The sequence below is a fragment of the Numida meleagris genome, chromosome Z, assembly GCF_002078875.1.
Source record: "Numida meleagris isolate 19003 breed g44 Domestic line chromosome Z, NumMel1.0, whole genome shotgun sequence".
In the NCBI taxonomy this organism is placed as follows: Eukaryota; Metazoa; Chordata; class Aves; order Galliformes; family Numididae; genus Numida; species Numida meleagris.
The window spans coordinates 19822299-19849106 of NC_034438.1; the positions used below are offsets into that span (position 1 = coordinate 19822299).

Below are 26808 nucleotides of genomic sequence, written 5' to 3' on the forward strand. Positions count from 1 at the left end.
CAGAAATGGTTTTTAGCCTGGAGGCTTAACAGCGAGAATGAATTTGTTGTTGTTGGATACAGTATATGTAAACATTTTGGATGAGATTCCGGAAGTTTTTTAGGCTCCTAGGTTTGTTTTAGGTTCCTACCTCTCTGCTGAACTTGAGGAGAGGTAGAAAGTGTAACACTTCTTGAATCAAAACTTTAATGGTAAACTTCAGTGATATCTTAGAGAACAGCAAATAACTATCTGATTTTTGAATTGCATTTTTATTATGTATTTTTCTTAACATGGGTTGAATAAATACAAACCTCTTTGTTCTTTCAGGAGTGCATTAGAGCCTTAGGCCGAAATAAACCTCATACGCCATTCAGAGCAAGTAAACTTACTCAGGTGCTAAGAGATTCATTCATAGGAGAAAACTCCCGTACCTGTATGGTAAGTTTGTTTAGTTAACTGTATGTATTAACAATTTCATAGAGAAAAGAAGCTAGTAATACAGGATATTGTGTTTAGAACTGGTCACTTGCTGCTGGCAATCTGTTGCATTTAAGCTTATAAGCCTAAGAAATCAAGAAAATAAACTATTACATTTGGAGGGACTCTTTCAGCAGAGAGATTTCAGGTAACTCATTCCCCCCTCTTATTGATTATTCTATTTTTCTAGCTAAGGACCTAGCTAGAAACACTAGAATCTAGCTTGAGTGTTGTTTGTTTGTTTTTAAATAATGTCGTAATTATATAAGAGTATTGTTTGTTGAATCAGAATGTTGAAAAGGTGATGTAAGCTGGAAGTGTACTGATGAGTTATGGTCTTTAAATGACAAAAGTAAATTCAGAGTTGGTATCACAGAATATGATCAGAATATGCTCTAGGCTGTTGGAGGTGGGGATAGTTGGGCTGTATGGGATGAATAGTTGTGTATTTTGTGTGTATTTGCGTTGGACTGAAAAACAGAATTCTGTCAGGGAGTGGAAAGGACAGATGAAAGCATTAATTTTCAGTGGTTTTATTTGTGCCTCTATAACATTCTTCCCTGATGGAAATGTAAGCTCTCTGCAACGAACAGTGGCTATTAGGCTTGTTTGTGTTGGTCACTTTTCAGACTCTTTGGAATTAATGTAAAGGCCATAGAAGTCTGCAGACCACAGCATGAAAGCCACAGTGTTAGTGCAGCCTTCTCTTCTCTTTAGCTTTTTGGTATGGTTCTAGTCTGAAAGTGGTGGTAAAATAGCATTTTTTTATTAGTCTTTTATGCTCCTTCAGTTTTCTAATGAAAATACAGGTTTATTTTCTTTCCACTGACACACGACTTCACAAATTCTATTCAGAATCAGAAAGCAAAAGCAAAACAATGCATCGCTAGCTATTGTATCCATAATACTGAAGAAGATTTGGAAAGTTAGTTAGGCTGTTGGGAACTACTCTCTATACACAGAAAGATTAACAGGTATGAGTATTTCATGAAGTTCTCACCAACACCCTTAACATTCCTAGAGGTGCTTACCAGATGTCTCTGTTTTGCTGTAGCCTTTTTATTTATTACTATTTGTTAAAGTTGCCATAACTTTTTTTTATGTTTAAATACATAACAATACCATCAAAAATAATCCATGATCTAAGGGTGTTTAACACCTGATATACTTGATACAGATCATTTTCCTTTATGCTCAATACATCCTGCATTAAGGGAAAAGCTCCCCCATGAAAATGAGAGGAGATGCGAGTGTATTGTTTTTATCGTTCATACAACTGCAGTTGTATTTCAAACTATCAGAAACATAAAGTCAGCATAAATATTTTTATTTGGATGTTACTGATTGTTGCAGTTCCACTGTAGGATAATGTATTATTGTCTGAAATTCACAAGGTAGCTACACAGAATAGTCCTTTTAGCCAGTTCTACATCCTGGATGTGCTGCAGTCATTGTTGAAGATTGAGGCCCTGCAGCCCTCTAGGCTGAGGGTAGGAACTTGGGTACTTCAGTGTCCCAAAAGGGACGTAGATTCCTCTCTGATGGCTTATAGGCAGTGTAGATTCAAGGTAGGAAGAATTGCATTTGCTGCTCTTAAAGATATTCCTGTCCATATATAGTGCAGCCTTTTCCATCCTCCTTGGCTGGAATTATGAATGAGTAAGTGTGTGATGGAGGGGTCAGAGCCATCCTCTCCTTCTGGACTAGGGTTGTTGGGGCATAAGAACATGTGACTTACTGAACGTTTGTATTCAACAGACTGAGTCTTGTGACCTGAAAGTTCTGTCAGTACTTGCAGTGGCACTTGCCTATAGCTACTGTTCTGTATGTGCTTGAAGAGTTTGAGCAGCCTCCTGGTATTGCAGCAGTTGCCGTGTGTGGTGTACCCTGGACATTAAACTGATGGAAGTGATGCATGCACCTTTCTCATAAAATAGTTTTGGAAAGATTTTAGGAACTTAGAGGTTTTGTTAATTGGTGCCTATGATGCTTTATAAGCAGATACACAATCAAATGATCTTTTCAGATTTACACTGAGTATTTTCATTACGATGTATATCAGCATTAGAGGCTTCAACTTAGTGTATGTATAGCTTTTTAGACTTTATAACTTCTTCCCCCTGCATAACTTTCCTTTCTCCCCAGTAGGAGAAATTCTTCTTAGAAATTATTTGCACAGTAATGTCAGCAGCAGGATGAAACTGAAAACCAGGATTATCTAATCTTCACCAGTTTCAGTCTGCTGATGCTGTGCTGCCAGCAAAAAACATAGTGTGTAGGATCGTACAGGTGTTTATTCTGGTTACTGCCTTTATGGCTATCCTGAAAGGAGCAGGAAAAAATTGGAGTGCTGAGAGAAGGTAGGACAAAAAGTGATGCCATTCTTGTCTGATCGTTATTTTTGCTGAGTGCTGAAAAGAAGGTGAGATATTCTGGGCATTTTATTTAACCAGAAGAAGAAAACCTTAGAGGATCCAGATATATGTGATAAGTTAGATACCAAGTATTATTTATGGATAATTTTCAGTTCAGAAAAAGAAAATGCTTAAGGAAAATACTTAATGATATTAAACATATGTTTAAGTACCGGTTTGGACAATAGCCAAAACAGAGCTCTCCAATCAGTATACAGTCTGTTTGAATGGAGAACAGTCTTTGAAAATGCGTACTTAAAAAAAAATATAAATAAATAAAAATAAATAGTAGTAGTGGTATGGAGGATACGTTAGACATATTTTCTACCAAATGGTATATTTCTCTTTTTGAGAAATCTTACTTTTTCAGTTAGAGTTTTGCATTTACAAGTTATATTATCAAGGCTGCCAGATGAGGGAAATTGAAGTTTACATGGATTCTTAATGTGTCAGGTTACAGTTATAAAAAGGCTAACCTGAAGGCTTGACTTGACATATCTGTTCTTGAGATGTCATTGTATTACGGCAGCTTTACACAGTAGATGTTTGTGTTTTGTAGAGGACCTCACGTGAAACTGGGGACTTTAGGGGGGAAATGAAAGTTAATGTGAATTGATTTACCCTTTCATCTGTACAAAACCACCTGTTAATATTTGGCATGTTTTCTGTAGATTGCTACAATTTCTCCAGGGATGGCATCATGTGAAAACACTCTTAATACTTTGAGATACGCAAATAGGTATGGAAAATGTTACTTCTTGCAGATGTACTGACTGTTGATTACTGAAGTTTGGAATACTGTTGTTCCATGATGTGTAATTGTTTTAGCTCCCTTAATATTTTAGAGTGTTTGCATTTGATAATAAGATTAAAAACCAAATAATGTCTCAGGTTCACATTTAATTGGTCACTTTTTGCAACCATAACAGAAGAACCAGTAGAAACTGCATTTAAGCAATTTTTCAGAGATCAGTATAGTGTGGAATGCAGGGAGTGTGGAAGATGCTGCTATTTTTGCCCCTTCCATGAAGACATCTCCTCTTGCTTTAGGAAGTTGTTGTGTACTTATTGTTCATAATGGTTCTCTTGAGTGCTGGCAGGGATACATTTCTATAATATGTTTTTTCATCCCCTTGTAAAAATCCTAAAAAAAAAAGTGTTACCAGCCTATTTGATATATCTGTCAGCTAGCTTACTCATTTAAAAATTCCACTTTTGCTCTTGTCATGATTTTGTACTTCTGAACTGTAAGCAAATATCTGAGGTACCTAAGGAAAGAGCTGGTTAATCCAACAGCAGTTTTATCATCAGTGTAGAGAAATTATCACCTCCAGAGACTGTCAGCGTCTCTGGATTTGCTGCTGCTGCTCTCTGAAAACATTTGTTTCTCTTCAGTAATTTTAGAAGGAGCCTTTCCAAGCTGCAGTTCTCTTTATTTATGTATATATTCTGTGTGTTGCATTCAAATCAACTACAGTTTTCCAGCAAGACCCTGAGCCTGCAAAGAACAAAGGAGGCAAGCTACATATGGGCTATTAGAAATTGTTTATTTTCCCAGAGTAGGCTACCACCTAGTGGCCTGGAATTAGCTTTCCTTGCCTGAATGAAAAGATAAGAGCAGAACCATGTCTGCTGCTTCTTGTACGTGCAACCCTGGCTGGTTACTAATGAGCAAAAAGAGTGCTGGAGAAGCTTACCACTGACTCCTCCTGTAATCTGAGTTAGTGCCTGGAGCAAGGGAATTAGTAGCAAATCTGTCTAGCTCAAATTCATCTGTGTGATTTCATTCCTTGTAAAGTCTCTTGCAGTAATGTAAAGGAGGGAATTCCATGTTCATCAAGACTCACTGGATTTTCCTGTCCCATGTAACATATGCATTGTTGTAGTGATATCAGAGAAAAAAACAACAACTACAAAAACACATAAACACCAATTTCTAGTGTATTAAATAATTGCAGTGAAAGTGTTTCTTCCCCTTGGTGTCACATTTGTATGGTGTTATAGGGTAAATGCCTACCACTGTAAATTTGCCTCATGTTTTCTGTTTTTTAAGCTTTTTTCTTCTAGCAATATATCATTTTCATAATACATCTGCTTTAGTAGAACTAGTGCTGAACACCAGTGAGTGTGCAGTGTAAGACAATGGGCAGGACAGAAAGTGTTGTAGCTGTACTGGTTTGATACTTTACTTTAAAAGGAGCAATTTGATAGAATCTTGAATGTAGAGCAAATTTTATTAACAGCACTGACTGAAATCTAGAATTACTCTTTTGAAAACACTGCATTTGTTGTCTCCTGCAGACTGACAGAAGTATTTTAATTTAAAACTAAGATTTTATGTTGTTAAGCTATTAAAGAAGAATATGAAACAAAAAAAGTTGTTACTTTAACTGTGTTTACAAGAGCATTTTCTCTTAATTTGCTGCTGTATTTTGCTGCTGCAGAGTAAAGGAATTTGGAATTAGTCCTTCGGACATTCCCTTCTCACAGGGTAGTGGCAGTCGCTCTGATCTCTCTCCTTCCTATGAGTATGACGACTTTTCTCCTTCAATCACCAGGTCTACTTCATTCTATACATGGAACCTTTATTTTTAAGTTCTCTTTTTGGCTATGTACTTTTACAGACCAACTTTTCATTAGTCCCCTTGCTTTAAGTCGCATATACTTTTCATTTTTATTTTGTTTGGCAGGTGATGGTTCTGCATGATATGCAATCATCTTCCTAGTATTCTGTTCATCCTCCTTAAACATCCACCCTTTTTATCCAGGCTTGCTATTTTCCTTCATAAATAAATAAATAAATAAATGGTGATGTCACCTTTGTATATTTAGTGGACCAAATCTAACAAGTCTTTTTGTAGAACAATTAATATGTTTTTGAAGTTATTTTAATCAAAGGATATATTCATTCTCCGCAAAACTTGGTTGCTAGTTATTGTTTTCTTCAGAAGTTTGGTGGATTTGCTTATAACTGCTCGTGAGTACTGAAAGATTAAGTTTTTTAAAGCACATTTGTATGCCAGGTTTTGAGTATTCAGTAACTTTTCTATCATATGTTATTTACTGTTAAGGAGTTGATGTTGAGAGTTTGAAGATTTATGCCCTCTTAGCATTTTGATGAAGAGTAATCTTTCAGTTAAAACATGTCTTTTGCTGAAAGATGGACTTTAGCCTACATGTAACTGAAACTGAATGATCCTTTTTTTTTTCTACAGTAATACCTTTATGGCATGTTAAATTTGTGAAGGTGACATCATCATCCCTATTAAATGAATTAAATTGCATATAAACCTATAGAGATTTATTTTTAGTGGTGGTGGCTACTTTGCATAATAAGTTATTAATTCGAAAATGAAATATTTTCTAATTGTAGGGTGAAAGAGCTAACCATTGATCCAAGTGCTGCAGGGGATATCCGTCCCATTATACACCACGCTCCCAATCAGATTGATGACTTGGACACACAGTGGGGTGTGGGGAGCTCTCCTCAGAGAGATGATCTTAAACTGCTTTGTGAACAAAATGTGAGTGGTTTATAGCATTACGTGTAAAGAGAAGATCGTACATACAATCTAAGAACAAATCCAGAGTAATTATGTACTTGTAGCCTGTTAGCAATTAAGTAACTATAGCATACATCTTCATCTTCTCACTTTATAGTTCATTCCCATACAGAATTTAAAAAGAAAAGTTTTCTGGAAGGGTGAGTGAAGGGAGAATGCTTTATTTTCTTTACCTTCCTTGATGATTAGAACTTTGAATGTCTTGGCAGTGCCTGCTCTGACAGTTGTTTAGTGTGCGTTTTTTCCAGTATAGCTTCATCTCATATTTGGCAGTTAACTGTATCCTGGGAAACGAATCCATTTTATTTAAAACACTTGTGGTTTTGAGCATTATTTTTCAGGCATACAGCACCCGTTTTAAGTTAGTATGCCTTTCTTTGCGTGTAGGAATCATCATTCTTGTTCTCAAGAACTTGATTTTCATGGTGAGAAACCCCAGTGCCCTGTCTGTGGGAAAGCTATGCCATATTCCCAAGACATCTTCCTGGGCTGAACGAGCAGGGAGCTGTCTTCCGAAGGACATTTTTTTCATACTGCTGATTATCAGCTCTTGTCCTGGTTCCTTAAATGTTCAACAGGGATTAAAACTCAATCTGCAAAAATACTGCTGAAGAATCGAAAAGAAAAATCAGTGCTTCTTAGACACTTGGTCTGTGATCTTTGTCATATTTCTCACATTTTATTAACCATCTCTAGTGCATGATCAGTAATTTCTGAAATTACCACTGAACTGGCAGATATTGTTTCATATCATACTTTTTCATTGTTTACGTGGAATTCAATTAAGCTTTACAGTGTATTTTTATAAAGATTTCAAAGGCATGGTACAAGAAACCGTACTTTCTTGCTAAAAAATTAATTGCAACCTACCTAGAGCTTCCGCCTTTGTTAACTATTACTGTCCACAGAAGTCCTGTCTGCCCTAGTTTATAAATCTATGCTCTGCATTCTTCTAATGTATAAACTGGTATATATATTTTAGATTTTTCTCTTCATGTTTATTCCTTTTTTTTTTCCCCTTAAGAATGAATGTAATCCCAGTTACTGAAATGTATTGAATTTGTTCTTGTTTTTTTTGAAAATTATTCTGTCTATTGTGGTATCCACAGCAAAGGCTGTGATAGAAAACCTAGTTTTCTTTAGGTGTTGAAACTTACTATCAATTACCATTTTTCCATTGCAACTTCCTTCTCCCACTAATTTAATTTGTTCTTCTAATGTGTTTTCCAGAATTCACAAGGTTAAGTGGCTGGAAACGTTCAATGAATATAAGTTATATAGAAATCAGTTGACCTTTCCGTTTTTATTGCCCTCTCTCCTCATTTCTAGAGAATTTCATGTATAAAAGTAATGAAGAGTAATAAAGAATTTCATGTAAAAGTATAAAATTCCGTCTTTCACAAGCTCTGCTTATTGCGTATTTCTTTTCATGCTGCATGATGCGATGGAACATATTCAGTGTATTTTCTGTAGGCACATTTCTTTCCAGACTAATGATTTTAATTTTTTCTAGGAAGAGGAAGTTTCTCCACAGTTGTTTACTTTCCATGAAGCTGTGTCACAAATGGTGGAAATGGAAGAGCAAGTAGTAGAAGACCACAGGACTGTCTTCCAGGTAAAGCACAGAGCTCCGTTTCATTTTATCCTAATCCAAGAATTTGAGTTTTACCAATCAAAGAGCATATAACACGTACAATGCAAGTGTCAACGGTTTATGGGCGTTCGGCCCAGTTCCATGACGAATGGAGCAGGGGACCCATGGACCCACGCCCTGGGAAAGGGAAAAAGGAAAAAGGGTAGGGAGATGGGCCTGAGAACAAAACAGCGACAACAATCTGAGGAGAAACAAACTAATTTACTAAGGAAGATATCGGAATGCAAAATAACACAATATAATACAATATAATTACAATTTAAGCTGATAAATCCAATACAATGAGAGAGAGTGCCCAAAATTAAAGTAGGCCTCACTCTAATACTGACGATAAGATGGCTGGGGAGTGAGATGCTGCCGAGATGAGAGACAGGAAAGAGAACAAGGTCTTACGATCTGCGAGTTTTTATCTTTCCCTCTGACCGGAAAATGGTAACAGAGGAGCAAAGTCCCCTGGGGAATGCAGTAGTTCTTCTCTTCTGAGAACCAGGTACATACACTACATGATGTTGTGGTGTGGAATACCAATAACCAAAAATCATAAAACCATGACATGCAAGATAGAATCTAGTCATTACTCTGCAGCCAGAGATTTTGTAATTTTTTTATTACATGAAGCCCATTGTAGTGAGCAAGTAGGACAGGTATTTAGATCCAGTGACTGCTCATCTGCCTTCCTGGGATGAAGAAGAAGCATATGTTTCTATCATCCCAGAAATATAGTAAAATTTTGCTTCTCAGACACATTCCTAAGTGTTCACTGTAAGAGAAATTGCTGTTTTCTTTTTAGTTCAGAGATATTTTCAGTTTTAGTCCTTCTCCAGAATTAGTGCCTCTGTTTTTCTCTGCTTGCAGGAAGCTCATTCAGATTGTTCTTGAATTTTCGTTTCACTGTCTAATCTTTGCCAATATTCATATTTCAAAGCTGCAAATTAAAAGCAGTCACTTCTGTTGTAGTATAGTCATCTCCATCTTAACACACTACATAGATCACTCCAAAAGTAATGTTCTATTTATTTCCATGGAAACTACAGCAGATACAAAGAACACAATAACACTGTTTGATACAGCAAGTTCTCAGCTGCAAAACACTATTTTTCAATGTAGTCACCACCATTAGCTTCAGATTTTTGCCAGCAATAAACAAGAGCCTGCATGCTGCGCTCATCTGCATTTGGCATCTGCACAATCACCTGGAACATGGCTTTGCAGCATTGCTTTCACCACTGCTGAAATGCACCATCCTCCGCCCCACTGTGCTCACTTCCACTGTCTGATCTCCAACAATGCTCTGCAAGCATCAGTGAATGTCTGTGAGTGCCATTTTTCCACATGGGGGAATTCAATGGCACACACCTTTGCTTTATCAACACTCCTACCCTGCCCATGGCAGGAGGGTTGGAACTGGATGATCCTTAAGGTCCCTTCCAACCATTTTATGATGCTGTGATGATGTTATTCTGTCAGACTGCCCCTCTGCTGCCATCTGTCACACAGCAACAAATATTGGTGGAAGGTTCAGCCTCTGCTGCCATACCACCAACATCCACCTCTAATGTTATGGGCCAACATAAGAAAATAGCAGGTGTTACTTTTGGAGTAGCACTCATAGACTACTCCCTTCAAGTATCATTCTGTTGATATCTCCCTCTAAGATACTGAGATCCAGAAGAGACCAGTGTTTTTCTAACTACCTGTTTGCTTCCTGTTTACAAATACATAAAAGTTTTCACTTGCAACTAGTAAGGGTCTTTGGAAGGAATACTCCAACACAGTGATTATAAATCCTTTTACAGTCAGAAAACAAATTGTAAGTATGAACTGCTATTTTTCAGAAAGGAATGCGAGTTCCTTCTGTTCTTAATGTAAAAGTCTTAATGCAGGCTGTCCATTTGGCATGTCTGCTACAGGAGAATAGCAGGACATTAAACCTGTAGGAAACACACACCTCCTCAATGTAGGCATCAGACTTAATGGAACATTGATGTGTGTGCATGTAGTACAGTAAGATGGTAAAGAACACATTTTATACCTTTAGGTTTGAAATGCTAGCCCTAAAGTAAAACGTGCAGAAGCGTGAAAGTCATATGCCATGTGCCATAGCTGTGTTCTAATGCTTGGAACTTCTGGAGAGACAAGTTGCATTAGTTTAAGGTGTTACTGCTTCTGTGTGTCCATCTGGCCTTCTGTTGGAGATTACTTCTCCTCACAGCAGTCACTAGAAGAAAATGTGTTCAAGCCTTTGATCTCATGTTTATAGCCTTGCTTGATGGTTTATGGCATGGGTGAAAGTGTACTGCACCAATATGAAATCTCTGAGTTGTACCAAGCAGAGTTTGCTTGTTGTCAGCTTTCTCCTGGAAGCTGTTGATTCTAGGATACAAAATATCTATCCTATCCTGATTTAAAAAAAAAAAAAAGTCGTCAATGGAATGAGTTGTGCTCTAGATGTGTCAGTCTTCCTTGGATTCTTGGATGTATATGTTCACATTAGATGAGATGAATCCTATTCCAGTGTGAGTTCCATTTGTCCTTAAAACATAAGTGGCGTTTAGACTATGCTTTTGATATTACTTGGGCTGCTGAGCACAGAGGGCAATACTTAATTATAGTATTTCAGGCCCAGCTTGCCTAGAACTGTCAGCTGCTTTCTCTTTTTAAATCAAAGCATTTTTAATGAGGTAAGTTTGCGTGGTTCTGTAAGCTTTAAGCTCCTGGATGCATTCTTTGCTGCAAGGCTTCTTAAGTTACTCCTTTTTATGGGAACGCAAAGGTGCATTCCATTTTCAGTACGCATATCTGTGTGAGGAGTTATCATATGCAATACAGAGCTTGAAATAGCTCTTCTCTTCTACAGCTTCTTTCAGAATTGGCTTTGACTATCAATAGAATTGTCTTGGCTCCTTGACTGTAGAAAGGAAAGTCCAGAAGGGACTAGTCAGTGACGCAGGCAAGCTGGTAACAGCAGACAAAAGGAGACTGACAACTTTTTAGCCTTGGTCTTCTCTGATTAACTGCTTGACTTGCAGCCCTCAGATGTTTGGTTTGGTAGGAGGGGATTGGGGAAGCAATGTCTCTCCCACTGTAAGTGAAGATCAGGTTTGTGACCACCTGAGGAACCTGAACATCCATAAGTGTGTGGGTCCCAATGAGGTGCATTCCAGAGTCCTGAGGGAATTAGCTGATGTAGTTGCCGAGCCACTCCTGATGATATCTGAGAAGTTGTGGCAATCAGGTGAAGTCCCTGGTGACAGGAAAAAAGGCAACATAACACCCATTTTTAAAAAGGCTGAAAAGGATGACCCTGGGAACTATCGACCTGTCAGTCTCACCTCTGTGCCGGGAAAGATCATGGAGTAGATCCTCCTGGAAGCCATGCTAAGGCACATGGCAGGCAGGGACGTAATATGGGAGAACTAGCATGGCTTCACCAAGGGCAAGTGCTGCTTGACCAGCTTAGTGGCCTTTTATGATGGTGTCACTGCATCAGTGGACAAGAGAGGAGCCTCTGATGTCATTTAGCTGAACTTTGACGTGGTATCCCACAACATCTTCCTCTCTAAATTGGAAAGATATGGATTTGATGGGTGGACTGTTCGACAGACAAAGAGGTGGCTGCAGGATCAAGTCCAGAGAGTGGTGGTCAATGGCTCAGTGTCGGGATAGAGATCGGTGACAAGTAGTGTCCCCCAGGGGTCAGTGCAGGGACCAATACTCTTTAATATCTTCATAAGTGAAACTGACTGTGGGGTTGAGTGAACCCTCAGCAAGTTTGCAAGCTGTGGGGTGTGGTTGACACCAGAGGGATGGGATGCCATCCAGAGGGACCTAGACAGGCTTGAGCAGTGGGCCCAGGTGAACCTTATGAGGTTCAACAGATCCAAATGCAAGACCTTGCACCTGGGTTGAGGCAACTCCCACTACCAATACAAGCTGGAGGAGGACAGGATTCTGCGCAGCCTGCCAAAAAAGCCAAAAAAGACCTGGGGATACTGGTGGATGGCAAGTTGGACATGAGCCAGCAATGTGCCCTCACAGCCCAGAAAGCCAATTGTATCCTGGGCTGCATCAAAAGAAAGATGGCCAGCAGGGTGAAGGAGGTGATCGTGCCCCTCTGCTCAGTGCTGGTGAGGCCTCACCTGGAGTACTGCATCTAGATGGGGAGTCCTCAGTACAGGAGAGACATAGACCTGTTGGAACGTGTCCAGAGGAGGGCCACAAAAATGATCCAAGGGATGGAACCCTTCTCCTACAAGGACTGGCTGAGAGAGCTGGGGCATTTCAGGCTGGAGAAGAAAAGGCTCTGAGCTGACCAGATAGTGGCCTGTGAGTATGTAAAGGGGAGCTACAGGAAAGAAGGGGACAGACTCTTTAGCAGAGTCTGTGGTGATAGAACAAGGGGAAATGGCTTCAAACTTAAAAAGGGTAGATTTAGGTTAGATATAAGGAAAAAGTCTTTACAGTGGGGGTGTTGAGACACTGGAACAAGTTGCCCAGAAATGTAGTGGATGCCCCATCCCTGGAGACTTTCAAGGCAAGGCTGGACTAGGCCCTGGGCAGCCTGATCTAGCTGTGGATGGCCCTGTTCATTGCAGGGGGAGTTGGACTAGATGTCCTTCAGAGGTCCCTTCTATCTCTTGAGGATTCTGTGATTCTAACAGCACTGTGATCATAGACAGTGGCAAATAGCCTGAACGTAGAGCTGTATAACATTATGGTTGATCATATGGCTGTTGGAATTAAGGAACTGCGTGCAGAGCACACACACAGTTTTTCTGAACTGAGAATATGGATTAATTTAAAAGTTGAAATGTTAGAATGAGATAATTAAGCAGTAGGAAGTACAGTCATCTTGAGAATAGTAGTAATTCATCTCTTTGTCTTATGACTTGTACCTTTGCTGATTTTTTTTATTGTTTTGTTTTTTTTTATAACTGTTATCTAGGAATCTATTAGATGGCTGGAAGATGAAAAAGCACTTCTTGAGATGACAGAAGAAGTAGACTATGATGTGGATTCTTATGCTACACAACTTGAAGCAATTCTGGATCAAAAAATTGATATTCTGACTGAACTTAGAGGTAGATTGCTTTCAATCAGTTTTATTTTTATTAGCAGTGTGTAGTATGGGCTTATATTTTGGGATGTTTTTCCTCTTACGCTGTCATGTCATGTGGAGGAAATGTTTGTTCTGCTGCCTACAAAAAAGTTCACATCTATATTCCATTCATTTTAATTGGAAAGAAAAGTCTCTGCTACACGTCCAGGAAATCTGAACTTGTTTCTGCAGCTTCCATTTCCGTTTCCTTTATTCCAAAATGTTATAGGGAAGAAAAATAAAATCCAAAGGAACTGTATGAAAAAATATTGTAGTTTCAGGATCTGTGTTGGGCACAGGCGCACTGTTACTCATTCTCTCTTTTTCGTTATAGATAAAGTGAAATCTTTCCGGGCAGCTCTACAAGAGGAGGAACAGGCCAGTAAACAGATCAACCCAAAAAGACCACGTGCCCTTTGAAAGGGGCCTTTGCTGCTAAAGGAACCCACAAACCCATACTGCTGTAGCACACATTTGTTACAAAACCCAGTGGCCCTAAGAACTCAACTACTTGAAAGTGTAAAAACGTTAGAAATGTCTGTGGAAATGTCCTGTTTCTTATTCGCCTGAGTGACATTTTCGGTTTTGTGTGAAATGCTCCTATGATGTCTACAAAATGCTTCTAGACCAGACAGCACAACCATGCAGGGTTCAGATCTGTGAAGCACTTTGTTTAAAATATTTCATTTATTCAAATTGTGAATTTTATGTTTGGAAATATTTGCCATGTTTTTAATAATGAAGTAAAACTGTGGCTATTAAAAAATCACAGTATTTCCTTATAACTATGTTCAGGTTTGTTACAAGGATCAGCTGTGCAGTTTTAAATTGTGTTTGCTTGCATGCTCACCTCACTAGTGGTTGTACATAACTTCTCTTCTACAGATAGCTGTGCTTACCACTTCCCGTTCTGTGCCTTGATGAAGGCTACTTAACCCTGAACATCCTCCTTCTGAAGCACAGCCTTAATAAACAACATTCCTAATTTGTCAATATAAATTGCTTTTAGCGTATGTACATTTTTAATGTCTTTTGAAACTTTTTTTTTTGGTGAGTAGTTCATTCATTTCACAGAATGTGCCATATCATTTGAACAGGAACTGCAAGAGCTGTTAAGAGTGGACAAACAGCTGGACATTCCATCCTCCTTGTAAAAATATGGATTCTAGATTTATTTGAATACCGTAAAGAATGGTTATATAACACTTTTCTCAGTTAAAAAAAAAGAAAAGAAAAAAATAGAAAAAACAAAAACATAAATTAGTTGATGTATAATAAAGGGTAATGTTTAAGTACTGAGGAGAGTTGTATCTTAGGATAATGCAGATATGCAGCATGTGGTATGGTGTGATAATGCTGTCAGAATAAAGGTACAATCTGACCTCTGTGTATGGCTAGGATAACTGTCAAAGTTTGGGGATCTAGCTAAATAAATACATTTTGGGGATCTAGCTAAATAAATACATATTGGCCTTTGATATACTGTTAAATTGGCTTTTGATGCATGACAGACTTACATGTACATTAACTGTAGTTTGCAGGTAGTTTGAGTAGCTCTGTTGCTTTAAAAATAGTAGCTAATGCCTATTTTTCCCTTTGTATGCAGTGCCAGCAGCTGAAAAGTGGTGTGAAATTGCATCATTTAAGGATTTGCACAATACCTCTACCTAGTGCTAACAGGAATTCCTCAAGTAACTAAATTCTCACAAACGGCGCCATGTATATCAGCACTTCTTAGTTGGTGGCACTCAAGTTACTTTTGTGTACCCAAAAGAGATTGACCTTTCATGTAAGAACTTCTCGTCAAATGAAGAGTTGTAGACCTCTCTAGGAGTTCTCCCTGTTTCCAGGAGTTTCTATCAGCAGACTTTTCCTTGGAGCTGTTGAAATGTTACTTTTGGAATACAAGCCTGTTTGCTTGTGTAAGGCCTAGAGGGAAATAAAGGGAAGGCAATGAAAAGAGAGTTAAATGAGCCAGGAATTCTTGTAGTGTTTAATGTTTGTATCTCCCATAGGAGGGTAGGCTATGGGAAGCTCTTGTCGCATCATGGTGAAAAGAATCAAAAAAGTCCTCCTGTGTGTAAACATGAAAACTGAAAAAAACAATGTAGATTTTACATAATGTGTTTAATAAATTAAGCTATTAAATGAACTACAAATGAGAATTCCATCAAAGTTCTGTTCTGTTTTGGGAAGGGTGGCACTTTGCAAACATGCGAGTTGCTGCACTTTTGAGAAGGCCTCTGATTTCTGAATGGATTTTCAATTCTAGACAATAACATTCTGTGCAAATTTATAACATGGGAAGAAGGTCCCCAGAGTGCTGTCACAACTTTCATCTTGCAGCAGGTCTTAAAGATGCATCACACAATTTTTGAGAATTTGGGTAAGAACATCATTCATCACAGGTACAAGAATAGTGGAAAAAAATAATGCATATAGCTTTTGTTAACGGGTGGCAGTGCAGGTTATTGCAGGTATGTCCAACCTGTGGCCCAGCCCCTGCCCCATGCTATCATGCTGGCACCTCTGCCCTGCCAAGCAGCCCAGCCCCATCTCCCACAACAACCAAACACTGGTGTGCAATCAGCACTGTCTGGGATGAAACCAGGGCTCCGGGTGTGCTGCAGTGCCACCTCAAGTTATGGCAGGTAATGTGCATTTTGGTATGTTGGCTGAATGCAATCCTGTTAACAGCAAAAAATATGCAGCCATGCTTCCCATTTTGATACAGGAATTTGAGAACAGGTTTCAAGACCGTTGAAAAAGTCATCTATGTCTTGTGACTCTATTTTCAAAACATTACTTGCAAATTTTCAGATGGAATGTATGGAGGTACAATCAGATGTTCAACTCAGAAATCTGATTGTCTCTTTACCAGACTTCTGTAAGCCTTATCTTAGAAAAGAGAAATATCCCTTGCTAACAGTCATGCCTGTATGGGAACCGCTGAGTCATGGCCTGAACCACAGATTGAGCACCTGGAGGAAAGACCCAGTCAGCCCTGGGAGCACAGGTGAAGGCAGTTCACTCTCTGACCAGAAGGGGTGGAGCCTGGCCTCATTAAGCCTCATTTAAGGGCTGACTGCCACTGAGGAAGGATCTCCTTCTGGAGATCCCTTCTCTGTGGAGTTTCCCCTGCAAACCTAGATCCTTGGAGAACCCTTCCCTTACAACACCTTTCTATTGTGCTAGTCCCTGTTGTTACACCTCTTTTGTAACACCTTTCCATCATGCTGATCTTTCCAATTGTTACAATGCCTCAATCATGTCGTCATTTTTTGGCAGTACACACATTTGTGAAAAACTATTTTCAAGGACAAAGCATGGGAAGAGTAAAATTTCATCACAAAACTCTGACAAACGCCTTGAGAGCTCACTAAGAATTGCAGCTGCTGCCATTGAATCAGGGTGATATGTTAGTTTATGAAAACAGAGTCACATATCCCACTACTTTTATGTTATTTTTGCTCACTTTATGTTTTGGTAAGAAATATTTTAAGATACTTTGTTATTTATGTACATATATTTTATATGCAGCCTAAGACAATTCCTGTTCACTCAATGTGGACCAGGCAAGCCAAAAAGTTAGACACGCTTAGGTTATTGTGTAACACCAGAGAGTTTGAGTTGCTCTAGAGAATTTTTAATTTCTAAAAAAACACTTGAAGATTGGGATATGAAATCGCAGAGTGACTTGGGTTGGAAGGGACCTTAATGATCACCCAGTTCCAACCCTACTGCTGCATGCTGACACCACACATCATGCCTCTAGGGATGGGGCATCCACAGCTTCTCTGAGTACGCGTTTCAGTGCCTCACTGCCCTCTGAGTAAAGAATTTCTTCCTAACATCTAACCTAAATCTCCCTTTTTTTTGTTTAAAGCCACTCACCCTTACCTATCACCATCTGCCTGTGTAAAAAGTCACGCTCTCTTCTGTTCATAAGCTCAAGTACAGGAAGGCTGTGATAACGTCTCCCCAGAGCCTTCTCTCCTCCCAGCTGACCAAGCCTAGCTTCCCCAGCTTGTCTTCATAGGAGGGGTGCTGCAGCCCTCTGATCATCTTTGTGGCCCTTCTCTGGATGTGCTCCAGCAACTCTACATCCTTCTCGTGTTTGGGGCCCCAGGCCCGTATGCAGTGGTGTGGGACCACATCCAAGTTTCTTGCAGAAGTCCAGGCTGCTGATACATCAGTTCTTCCTCCTCTGCTTGATTTTAATAGTGGGGAATGGGGAGCTCCCATGATCTCAGAAAGGTATCCTTAAAAAGCTGCCAGCTCTGGTCCATTCCTACACCTCTAAGGACAGTTTCCCAGGGGATCTCATCCACTAACTCCTTAAGAAGCTGCAAGTTCACTCTCATGAAGTTTAGGGTCCTGACTGCTCTTTGCCACGCCCATATTCCTCAAGATCACAAACTCAGCCATGGCATGATTGCGACAGCCCAGACCACCTCCAATCTTGTCCTTTTTTATCACATCCTTTGCATTGCAGAGCACCAGGTCTCCTACCACTTCACCTCTGGCTGGGACATCCTCTGTGAGAAACAGTTGCTTCCCCACTACTCCTCTGTACAAACATAGAGACACAGCCAGGCTGTAGTTCATAGTGGGTGCCAAGAGGACACACAGAAAAGAGGCAATAAAATTTCAGCCACTTTTACTAATCCTTGGGAGTAGCATGGCCTGTACCAGATACAAGTTGAAATAGCATCTAGTGCCCATTAAGAGACTGACTGTGTGATAGATCCTGCTATAGAAATTAGACTTGCACCAAAACTGAAGCAGTATGAACTAACATAAGCAACAGATGTGACACAGCAGTGAATGCTGTGACCCACTGCTATGATGGGCAGGCACTACTTGGTTAGGACTTACACAATCATATTCTGTTTCCTGTGCTGTAAAGCAACAATATTTATAAGGAACATGATGGACCAGGGGAACACTTGCTCCTTCTGTGCTGGTCTGTGCATACTGCTGTCGCTACATAACCATCACTCATAAATAGGTTCTACAAGCTAGAGTTAAGCTAGAAAACAAGCAATTCAGTTTTCTGAAACACTCCTTCCTGCACATGCACATTTCTGAATCACGGATTTTTAGAACTGTATAAAATGAAGGTGAATTTTGGAGTACTTTCTGGTTACCTTTCTTCTCTGTTTACTGTGGTCTTGTGGAAGGCGAGATGCCACACGCAAAACAAAAGACTGATGTTAGTTAATACAGAGTTATGCCTTCACCTCTGCATGACGCCACAGTGCTAATAGTTACCATTTTCCTGAATCATAAGACAGATCAAAGTGGATTTTTCTTTTGAGGGCTGCTGTGCAGAGTTAATGCAAACTTCTATTGGAAAACTATGCCTTGTCTTAACAACAAACGTAATCAAAACATTAAGAGACTTCACTGAGTCAGGACACACAGGTCATCACGTTGAGGCTCACTGAAAGGTTTTATGTATGTTAAAAGTCCTTGTTTTCTTACAAAATTAAGAACTGACTTTACAGTTGACAAGAACAAAAATCTGTAGATTTTGTCCATGCATTGAGACTGCTGGTCAGTTGGTAGTTTTCTCCTAGTTCCTACAAAGGTTCAAAAGCAGCAAGAGAGGTGGTAAAGGAAATGACATTATGTTAGGTGCCTCAACGATGTTTTCATAACTCATACCAAGCCCATAAGACAAATACTGTTGTTTCTGAAAAACACTTAATGGGACTTCTTTAACAGACTTGGAATGCCATTGGCTCCCAGAAGGACAAACAGAAGACATGGTCATTTCAAACCATCAGGAAGCATCTAAGTGGAATGACTACAGACCCATTTTTGTTGCCAGATTAGATTATATCATATTGTAGGAAGATACGGAGACGAAGATAGTGATCAGAGAATACACGTTTCACTTATGGCAGTATCAATCCCCATGTCATTAAGTATACTCAAAAATACAGTTTTGTGTGAAAGTCCAGCACTTCAGTCATGAAAGAACTGAATGCTTTTAAAATATGGAGTAGTATCTTCTCTGTTGTCTGTGATAAAATAGCACGTATTATTCTTAATAGGAACCAAAGTGTGAACACTGTATTCTGTTGCTTTTGTGAGAAGAGCTTCTCCCTTTTCAGTCACTTGGGATTAGATAAGGCTTACATAAGTAAGTACAGGAGATCTTTCGCTCTTCTGGTGAAGTCTATGAGAAATGGATGCCTTCTGAATTGAAGCCATGCAAGAGTCTGAAAAAAGTGAAATATTCATGTCACAATTTCTACTAGTTTATACATCAGATAAAGTCATTTCTAATCTATGCTGGCTGGCAAACATTGAAAACAGCACAAAAGCATCCATAACTGTTTAAATACAATAAGGAATTGTTACATAGCTTATACCAGAAGTTACTACTAAGTGTGCCACTTAAGAGATACAGCTACATTTCCAGTGCAGTTACTTATATTGCATCCTAACAGGTCTACTACATCTCTTGCATGTAAAGAGCGGTAGCTGCATTAACTGTTAAGATGACAAACAAGAAGGAATTTTATCTTAAATTAGGATTGAATTAGGAGATGATTCTTGCTCCAACTTAAAATTAATAGCCAGAAGTTAGAGCAGAATACAGTAGATAATTACTGATATTTCCAAATTATGGTATCGATTAAGGTCCAATCCTTAAAGCAGGCATGGGCTGTGCAAGCCTGCAGAAAAATGACATTAACCAATTATGTTATTAGAGACATTTTTAGAAGATATGTAAAAGTGCCTAGTACACATATTACAGAAGTAGAGATCTTTATGTAGTCCCTTCTGAATACTGTAAGCAGCAGTTGATATATAGAGAGAGTTTAAGTGCTTCATGTTCAGATTAGAAAGAAAAGAGTGTTTGGTATTCAGAGGAAAGCAGGGTTACTACTTTTCCTATGTGACCCGATATTAATCTGTTCAACATAGGTACAGATGCAGGAGGAATGTGAAGAAGCTTACAAGGAAGGCATAAAGAGAGAAGAATTACCGAATGAAATCATCTATATCCATGGAACGGGCTCGTTTTTCAGAGTAACCTGTATCTTTTAGGACTGTCTGTATTTTCTCTGCAATTTTGAAGTTTTCCAGTATTTCCTGTCAATGGAAAACAGGATACAAATTAGTTTTCTAGTCAAAGCACAGAAAACTATTAATTTAAATATTTTATTACTTCCCTGCTTTTAGAAGACTACTTCTTTCAAGAAATGTAAGCTGTGTTTCTTCCTTCTGTGGATTACTGTATTCTTATGTCTGAAACTACACCTTAGCTCATTCACTATAAATGAATCACTACCAGTATTGCTAAGCTGACACAAAGTTTTCTTAGCAGACTGTGAGGTCAGACCTTGAGACATGTACAGCCATTGTATTCACAATGTCCTCAGATTTATTTTTTTTCACTAATTTAGTAACAGTTTCAGGTTTTACTTCAGGGAAAAAGTTAAATTCCTGCCTTCCCAAAACCTTCTTAGAAAAGCTTTGACATGTTAAGCGTTTCAATTCTGATTTTTTTTTTTTATTCTTATAATATTAGAATATAGGTCACAACACATAGGATTAAAATTTAATATATTAAAAAAGAACTTACTGTATTATGTAAGGAACAATGAATTCGGTAATTGTGGTCCAGCAACTGCTCTACAGCACTTGACCTAAAATAGATGTAAATCTAGAATGAAAGCTGATATTTAGTTTTTTCACCTAGTTGTTAGTCTTTACTATTGAAAGAAACTAATGATTACACAGAGTTGTTCTTTTTAAACAGCTGCCTGTTAAAGAGTTTTCTCCTGAAGGTTTCATTCTGGAAGAGTTTGTGACCTCAGCATAAACTCTCCTTCAAAGTTTATCCCAGACTCTGATGACATGCATTCAACACTGCTCAACATTTTCACAAAGTAAATGGTTAACTGGATGAACTCTCAAACTTCGAAAAATTTTCCTCTAATAGAAGTTACTTACTTAAAGGCTGCAGAGAGCGTCTTGTTTTTCCTAACAAAGGCTATCCTTACCAGACCATCCCATTCCTGAAATTGAAGCGTACAGTATTTACTGAAAGGAAAATACAGCTGCTACAATCAAGAACAGACACTTGATAATTTTGCAATAATAAACAATCTTTCAGGAGAGTATCTTTCTTAAGAATTTTATGAGAAATCATACAGTCTTAGACAAAGTAATACAAACTGAGGAGAAAAAGAAAATACTTCACCCAATAAAACCATTTGTCCTTTACTGTAGCCAGCACCAACAGGCCAAATCTTAAGTGCTGAGGATGCAAGATAGTTCAAGAATATCTGGCTAGTGCTGGACAAGCCTGAAAAAGGCTTAAGATGAAAGTATTTCAAAAATTAATTTCAAAAATACTATCCTGTAGCATCTATCTTCTGAGATTGTGAAGAGTCACCTGAAGATACTCTTAGACACTCCTTTGATCGTAAACAAGTCATCACCCAGGAGTGTCTCTGGGGGAGCTCTATGAAAGGCATATTATGAGTTGCAACTCTCCAACTGATATGGAGATGTTATCTAAGTCTTGTCAGAAATAAAATCATGGAACAATTTATGTTGAAATGGACACTAAAGATCACACAGTTCCAACTCACCTGCCATAAGTAGGGACAACTTCCACGATACAGCTTACCCAAAGGCCTCAGCCAACCTGGTCTGTAACACCTCCAGAGCTGGGGTATCCACTTCTCCAGGAAGCCTGTGCCAGTGCCTCACTGCCCTCTGAGTAAAGAATTTCTTAACATCTAACCTAAATCTCCTCTTTTTTACTTTAAAAGCATTTCGCCTTGTTCTATCTGGCTGTGTAAAAAGTCAGTCTCCCTCTTGTTCATAAGCTCCCTTTATGTAAAGGAAGACAGTAATGAGGTCTCCCCATAGACTTCTCCAGGCTGAACAAGCAGAGCTCCTCCAGCCTGCCTTCATAGGAGGGCCATTGCAGGCCTCTCATCATTTTTGTGGCCCTGCTCTAGTCCTGCCCAAACATCCCTACATCCTTCTTGTGTTTGGGGCCCCAGGCCTGGATGCCGTACCCCAGGTGGGGCCTCACAAGGGTAGATCAAAGGGGGACATTCCCCGCCATCACCCTGCTGGCCACCCCTGCTGATGCAGCCCAGGCTACAGTTGGCCTCCCATGCTGCAAGTGCATTCTGCTGGCCTGCATCAAGCTTTGCATCCACAAGGATCACCAGGCCCTTCTCTGCAGGGCTGCTCTCAGTGAGTTCTCCTCTCAGTCTGTACACATATCTGGGATTGCCACAACCCAAGTGAAACACCTTAAATTTGGCCTTGTTGAACTTCCTTAGGTTCACACAGGCCCACTTTTCAAGCCTCTCCAGGTCCCTCTGGGCGGCCTCCCTTCCTTCTGTTCCATCAACTGCACCAGTCAGCTCAGTGTCATCTGCAAACTTGCTGAGGATGCACTGAATCCCACTGTCTAGATCACTGATAATGATACTGAAGAACACTCATCCCAAGATGTCCTGGGGTGACACCACTCGTCATCAGCCTCTACCTGGAAACAGACCTGCTGACCACAACCTTCTGGCTGCAACCACCCAACCAACTCCTTCACTGAATAGTCCACCTTTCAAATCTACATCTTCCCAATCTATAGATAATAATGTAGTGTGAGAGCATATTAAAGGCTTTGCAGAAGTTCAGGAAGATGACATCATTACCCTTGCTTTGCCCACTGATGCTATCACTCCATCCCAGAATTCCACTTGACTGGTCAGGCACAATCTGCCCTTGGAGAAGTTACGCTGGCTGTCTTGGATCACCTTCTAGTCTTGCATGCAAGATAATAATAAGTATGTTACATTGTTAGTGGAGTACATGATGCTCACCTGGAAGTTGATAGGTGGTGGTGGGTTCTTTGGCTCTATTCTGACAACACTGGATTCAACTTTAGGAGGAGGCTTGAAATTATTTTTTCCAACCTGTTAGGAGTTAAACAGCTGCATGATTAAGCTGCACATCTTAACATTGATAGAAACACAATTTTCTCTTAGATAGCTTTGTTAAGTAATGCAGAATGACGTACCTTCATCAGATGGTCCACTCGAGCCAATAACTGAGTATTTATAGAAAGTCTGCAGTATAGCTTACTTCCTGGTTTTGCAACCAAACGAAGAGCAAATTCTCTTTGAAACATAAGTATTGCACACCTGAGAGAAACAGAAACGAGCAAATAAATTCTAAGTTTAACCAACTTTTAAGTCAAAAGCCAACTAGCAGTCAGAAAACATTTTTTTTTTACCCCCTCAGCACTTACAGGAGTGCACACGCTCCCTTAATTAGCTCAGTCTGTTCAAAAAAAAAATCTCAGTGAAACCATTCAAATTGTTTCAGAGCTACTATAGAATTTGATTCTTTCAAGTGGATGAAGATCAAAGAGACAGCAACTAGTCTCAGAGTCTTGCGCACTACTAACAAATAATTTTGAGTAGTTCTATGACAAATCCTTCAAATCCCAGTTCTCTAACTCCAAAAACTGACCAGTAATGTCACTAAAATTAGCTTGTAATTGACATACCAAACCACAGACAGAAGTACCTGGGCAGTTACATTTTCAGACCTTAAAAACAATAAGAAATGTCTTGGCTTCAATTCTACCCTTACCAACCTCACTTTCTCATGTGGGAAGGCATCTGAAATGTTACCATGCGCTGCTTAGCCGTGGAATAACAATCAGTTACAATTCTAGTGCAAACAGGTGCAACTCTTCATTTCATCAGCTGGATTCCTACACCAAGACTAAATCATCTCCTTGCGCATAATACACCGAGGTTAACTAATTTTCAGGCGTCGGTAGTTTCCATATTAGAAAAAACAAACAACACTGGTGTGGCCTTAAGCCACCAAATGGATATTTTGAGAACTAAAAAAAATTTAGTTAGGAATATTTGTAAAAGTAGGAGGCTTCTTTTTCTATCTGGCAACCTAGAGCACTGCTCCTCCACATACCTGAAAAAAGGTCTATGAAGCAATAGCTTGAAAACAAATGGTGAAGAAATCTGAGGAAAAGAATAATAACATCAGTATAACTTCCCAGCAATTATCACAAAAAAAAAAAACTGTCACATTGTTTAATCTATACCTGGTAAGGCAAGTTAGCTACACATGCATCAAAGAACGGTAAGTCTGTTTTCAAGACATCTCCAACCTTGATTTCAAGTTTGTTTGCCAGACACCTAGAGAAAAGTACACTGTGGTTATCTTCAGATAAACATGTTGCTAGTGTGTTTGCCAAAGCAGCTCCACTGCTTTAAGTCCACACAGTTTCCACAGTTGATACTTACGTGCCTTGGACTCTTTTCTGAAGTTCACCCACAAGTCTGGGGTCAATTTCACAAGCAATAACCTGAAAATAATGCATATATTTGCAATGCTATTATCAACTCCTGACTGGGACTAAAATTACAATTGTAAAAAAGGTGCAAGCAAGTACTGCTACAGGATTAAGCAACTCTTCAGTATTTCCATCAGGCTACGCGAGTTTTTTTTTTTTCCTGCCATCAAGAAAACATGCAAAAGTTATAAAATAAATTGATAACAGCAATATAGCTTGACAAAAACATACATGAATTACACAAATAGACAAACACTCACTGGAATTATGTTAAGAAAAATATGTGTCAGGTAGCTCTACTTATCTGGAGGAAGTAGCAGAAGACTGTTCTGTTTGCCGCAGTCTAAGCCACAATGTGATTTGAGTATGGGAGGAAATGCACACTTACTTTTTTTACTTTCTCTAGCATCTTTACGGTCAGGTTACCGGTTCCAGGGCCTACTTCCAGAACAACATCTGTACGCCGTAACGCAGCCTAAGAATAAATAGCATCTCAGTATTTTTCTGAAACAAATTTCTAGCAGTCATTCAATTTTAAAACAAAAGGTATGTGCAGCTCATTAAAAATGTGAAATCAACTAACAGAGAAGTAGGAATGTAGTTTAGAAAGAGAAGGGAGGAAAATAGTGAAAATAAGACTGTCTTACAACTTAATTATAAGTGATCCTTAGCCAACTACAGAAAAGTAAGCAAGCAGTCATCATTTAATAAAATACAGTAAAAATGTAAGTATAGCACAGAAAGGCCTGTCCACAACCATAAAGGGACACAGACACGGAAAACAAAAATGTATCAAGGTATGCTTTTGAAGATCAACTCTGAAGTTGATCACCTCCCTCAGCTGGTGCCCTAACAGCACCAGCACACTGAAAGAACTCAGCCCTCTGCGTGACAGCTATTAGGAGCAGCAGGCATGGTGGGTGCTTGCTTCTCCCAATCAGAGACACATGCACCGACATCAGCACGGCCTCAACATTACTTTCACAGAATCCCAGAAGGGCTGAGCTGGTAAGGCCCTGTGGGTCCCCCTGGCCCAACCAGAGTACGGTGCCCAGGCCCATGTCCAGGTGGCTTCCGGAAATCCACAAGGAGGGGATCTGCCTCTTCACCTCCAGACTGAGCAGTCCCAGCAACCTCACCCTCTCCTAAGAGGAAAGATGCTGCTGAGACGCTCTGAGCTGAAGACGCAGGGGTGGCAGAACTGTGTAGGTTCTGCGCAAACACCCGACCGCCAAGCAGTCCCGTGACCACACGGACGGCGCTGTTTCCGCGGCGCACGCACCTTTTCGATGATGCTGTTGACGACGAGGGGGTTCTTCAGGATGTGCTGCCCGGCGCCGGTGTTGAAGAAGATACCTGCGGGAAAGCCAGAGCGCGCCGTCAGCTCGCGCACCGCGCCAGCCCGGCCAGGCGCCGCCGCACAACGCGGACGCTTTCTCTACCGAGTCCACGATTCCTTTGGCCGCACCCCTGCGGCCGCCCCGCCCGGGATCCCCCCCGACAGCGGCGCGGGGACAACGCTGGCGTTGGTCCTGACGGGCACTCACCGTTGGTGCGTCCCTCCTGGCGCTGCTGCCGCGGCCGCTTCCCTCCCTTCACCTTGGGCATGGCGGCTCCGCTCCACGAACACGTGCGGCGGCAGCGGGACGCCAACGGGACGGCGGACGGCAGCTCCCGTCGGGCACCGCGGCAGCAGCGCGTCACCGCGGGGCTACGGCGGCCGCGCGGGGGCGGGGCGTGAGCGCTCCACTCCGCAGCGCCGCGCACCGCCTCGTCCCTGGGGTCGGGCGCGGGACGCGTTGCAGAGCGCCGTCCGTCCCGTCAGGGCTTCCCCGTCGTCCCTTATTGTCCCAGCGAAACAAGCCAGAACCGAGGCACTCGGCGCCAGGCTCTCTGTATGGAGACAGAGCGTAAATCTCTGCCGTAGCCACTGGGCCCCACACCACAAGCACAGCCCTGCGAAAAGTGTAAGTCTTCTTCAACCACGTCCCACCCGCGGAACACCGACGCCCCGGCAAACGGCCGCAGGACGCCCTCCGTCACCGCGACGCGAGCCATGGCAACGCCCACTGAGCGCCCCGCCCACGTCACCCCGCACTCACCCGCGCATGCGCAGTAGAACGGTACCCGCCCGCCCTGCCCAGCGTTGAGGCGGGCAGAGCCAGTCGACGACGCGCTGAGATGACGTATGCGCAGCGCGCCGGGGAGGCGGGATGCCGCAGCTCCCGCGGCGGTGCTGGCGCGTG

The 26808-nt window shown here is 40.6% G+C and overlaps 2 protein-coding genes across 8 annotated transcripts in view; one reads left to right on the forward strand and one right to left on the reverse strand.

Annotated features, from left to right (window-relative positions):
* KIF2A (kinesin family member 2A) overlaps window positions 1–15340 on the forward strand; it is a 56522-nt gene extending 41182 nt beyond the window's left edge. For 3 of the 5 annotated variants that reach the window (XM_021379686.1, XM_021379688.1, XM_021379687.1), the window contains exons 15-21: window positions 310–420; window positions 3545–3612; window positions 5318–5431; window positions 6247–6397; window positions 7950–8051; window positions 13036–13171; window positions 13523–15340. In XM_021379686.1, the coding sequence (XP_021235361.1) occupies window positions 310–420; window positions 3545–3612; window positions 5318–5431; window positions 6247–6397; window positions 7950–8051; window positions 13036–13171; window positions 13523–13608 (768 nt within the window). In that variant the 3' untranslated portion in view covers window positions 13609–15340. The remainder of the gene's footprint in view (window positions 1–309; window positions 421–3544; window positions 3613–5317; window positions 5432–6246; window positions 6398–7949; window positions 8052–13035; window positions 13172–13522) is intronic. The other 2 variants (XM_021379690.1, XM_021379691.1) reach the window with 1 other exon arrangement.
* Window positions 15297–26649, reverse strand: DIMT1 (DIM1 dimethyladenosine transferase 1 homolog). 3 transcript variants are annotated; one of them, XM_021379692.1, is made up of 12 exons: window positions 26110–26649; window positions 25845–25918; window positions 24951–25037; window positions 24513–24574; window positions 24311–24404; window positions 24178–24227; window positions 23255–23378; window positions 23058–23150; window positions 21163–21227; window positions 20792–20855; window positions 20192–20298; window positions 15297–19418 (listed from the first exon to the last, which is right to left on the reverse strand). In XM_021379692.1, exons 1-12 carry the CDS (start codon window positions 26168–26170, stop codon window positions 19376–19378), a joined length of 924 nt encoding a protein of 307 aa, XP_021235367.1. In that variant the 5' UTR covers window positions 26171–26649; the 3' UTR covers window positions 15297–19375. The 3 variants fall into 3 exon arrangements, with proteins under 3 accessions (XP_021235367.1, XP_021235369.1, XP_021235368.1); XM_021379694.1 differs by lacking the exons at window positions 24513–24574; window positions 25845–25918; window positions 26110–26649 and having other exon boundaries at window positions 23255–23382; window positions 24181–24227; window positions 24951–25014; XM_021379693.1 differs by lacking the exons at window positions 24513–24574; window positions 25845–25918; window positions 26110–26649 and having other exon boundaries at window positions 24951–25009.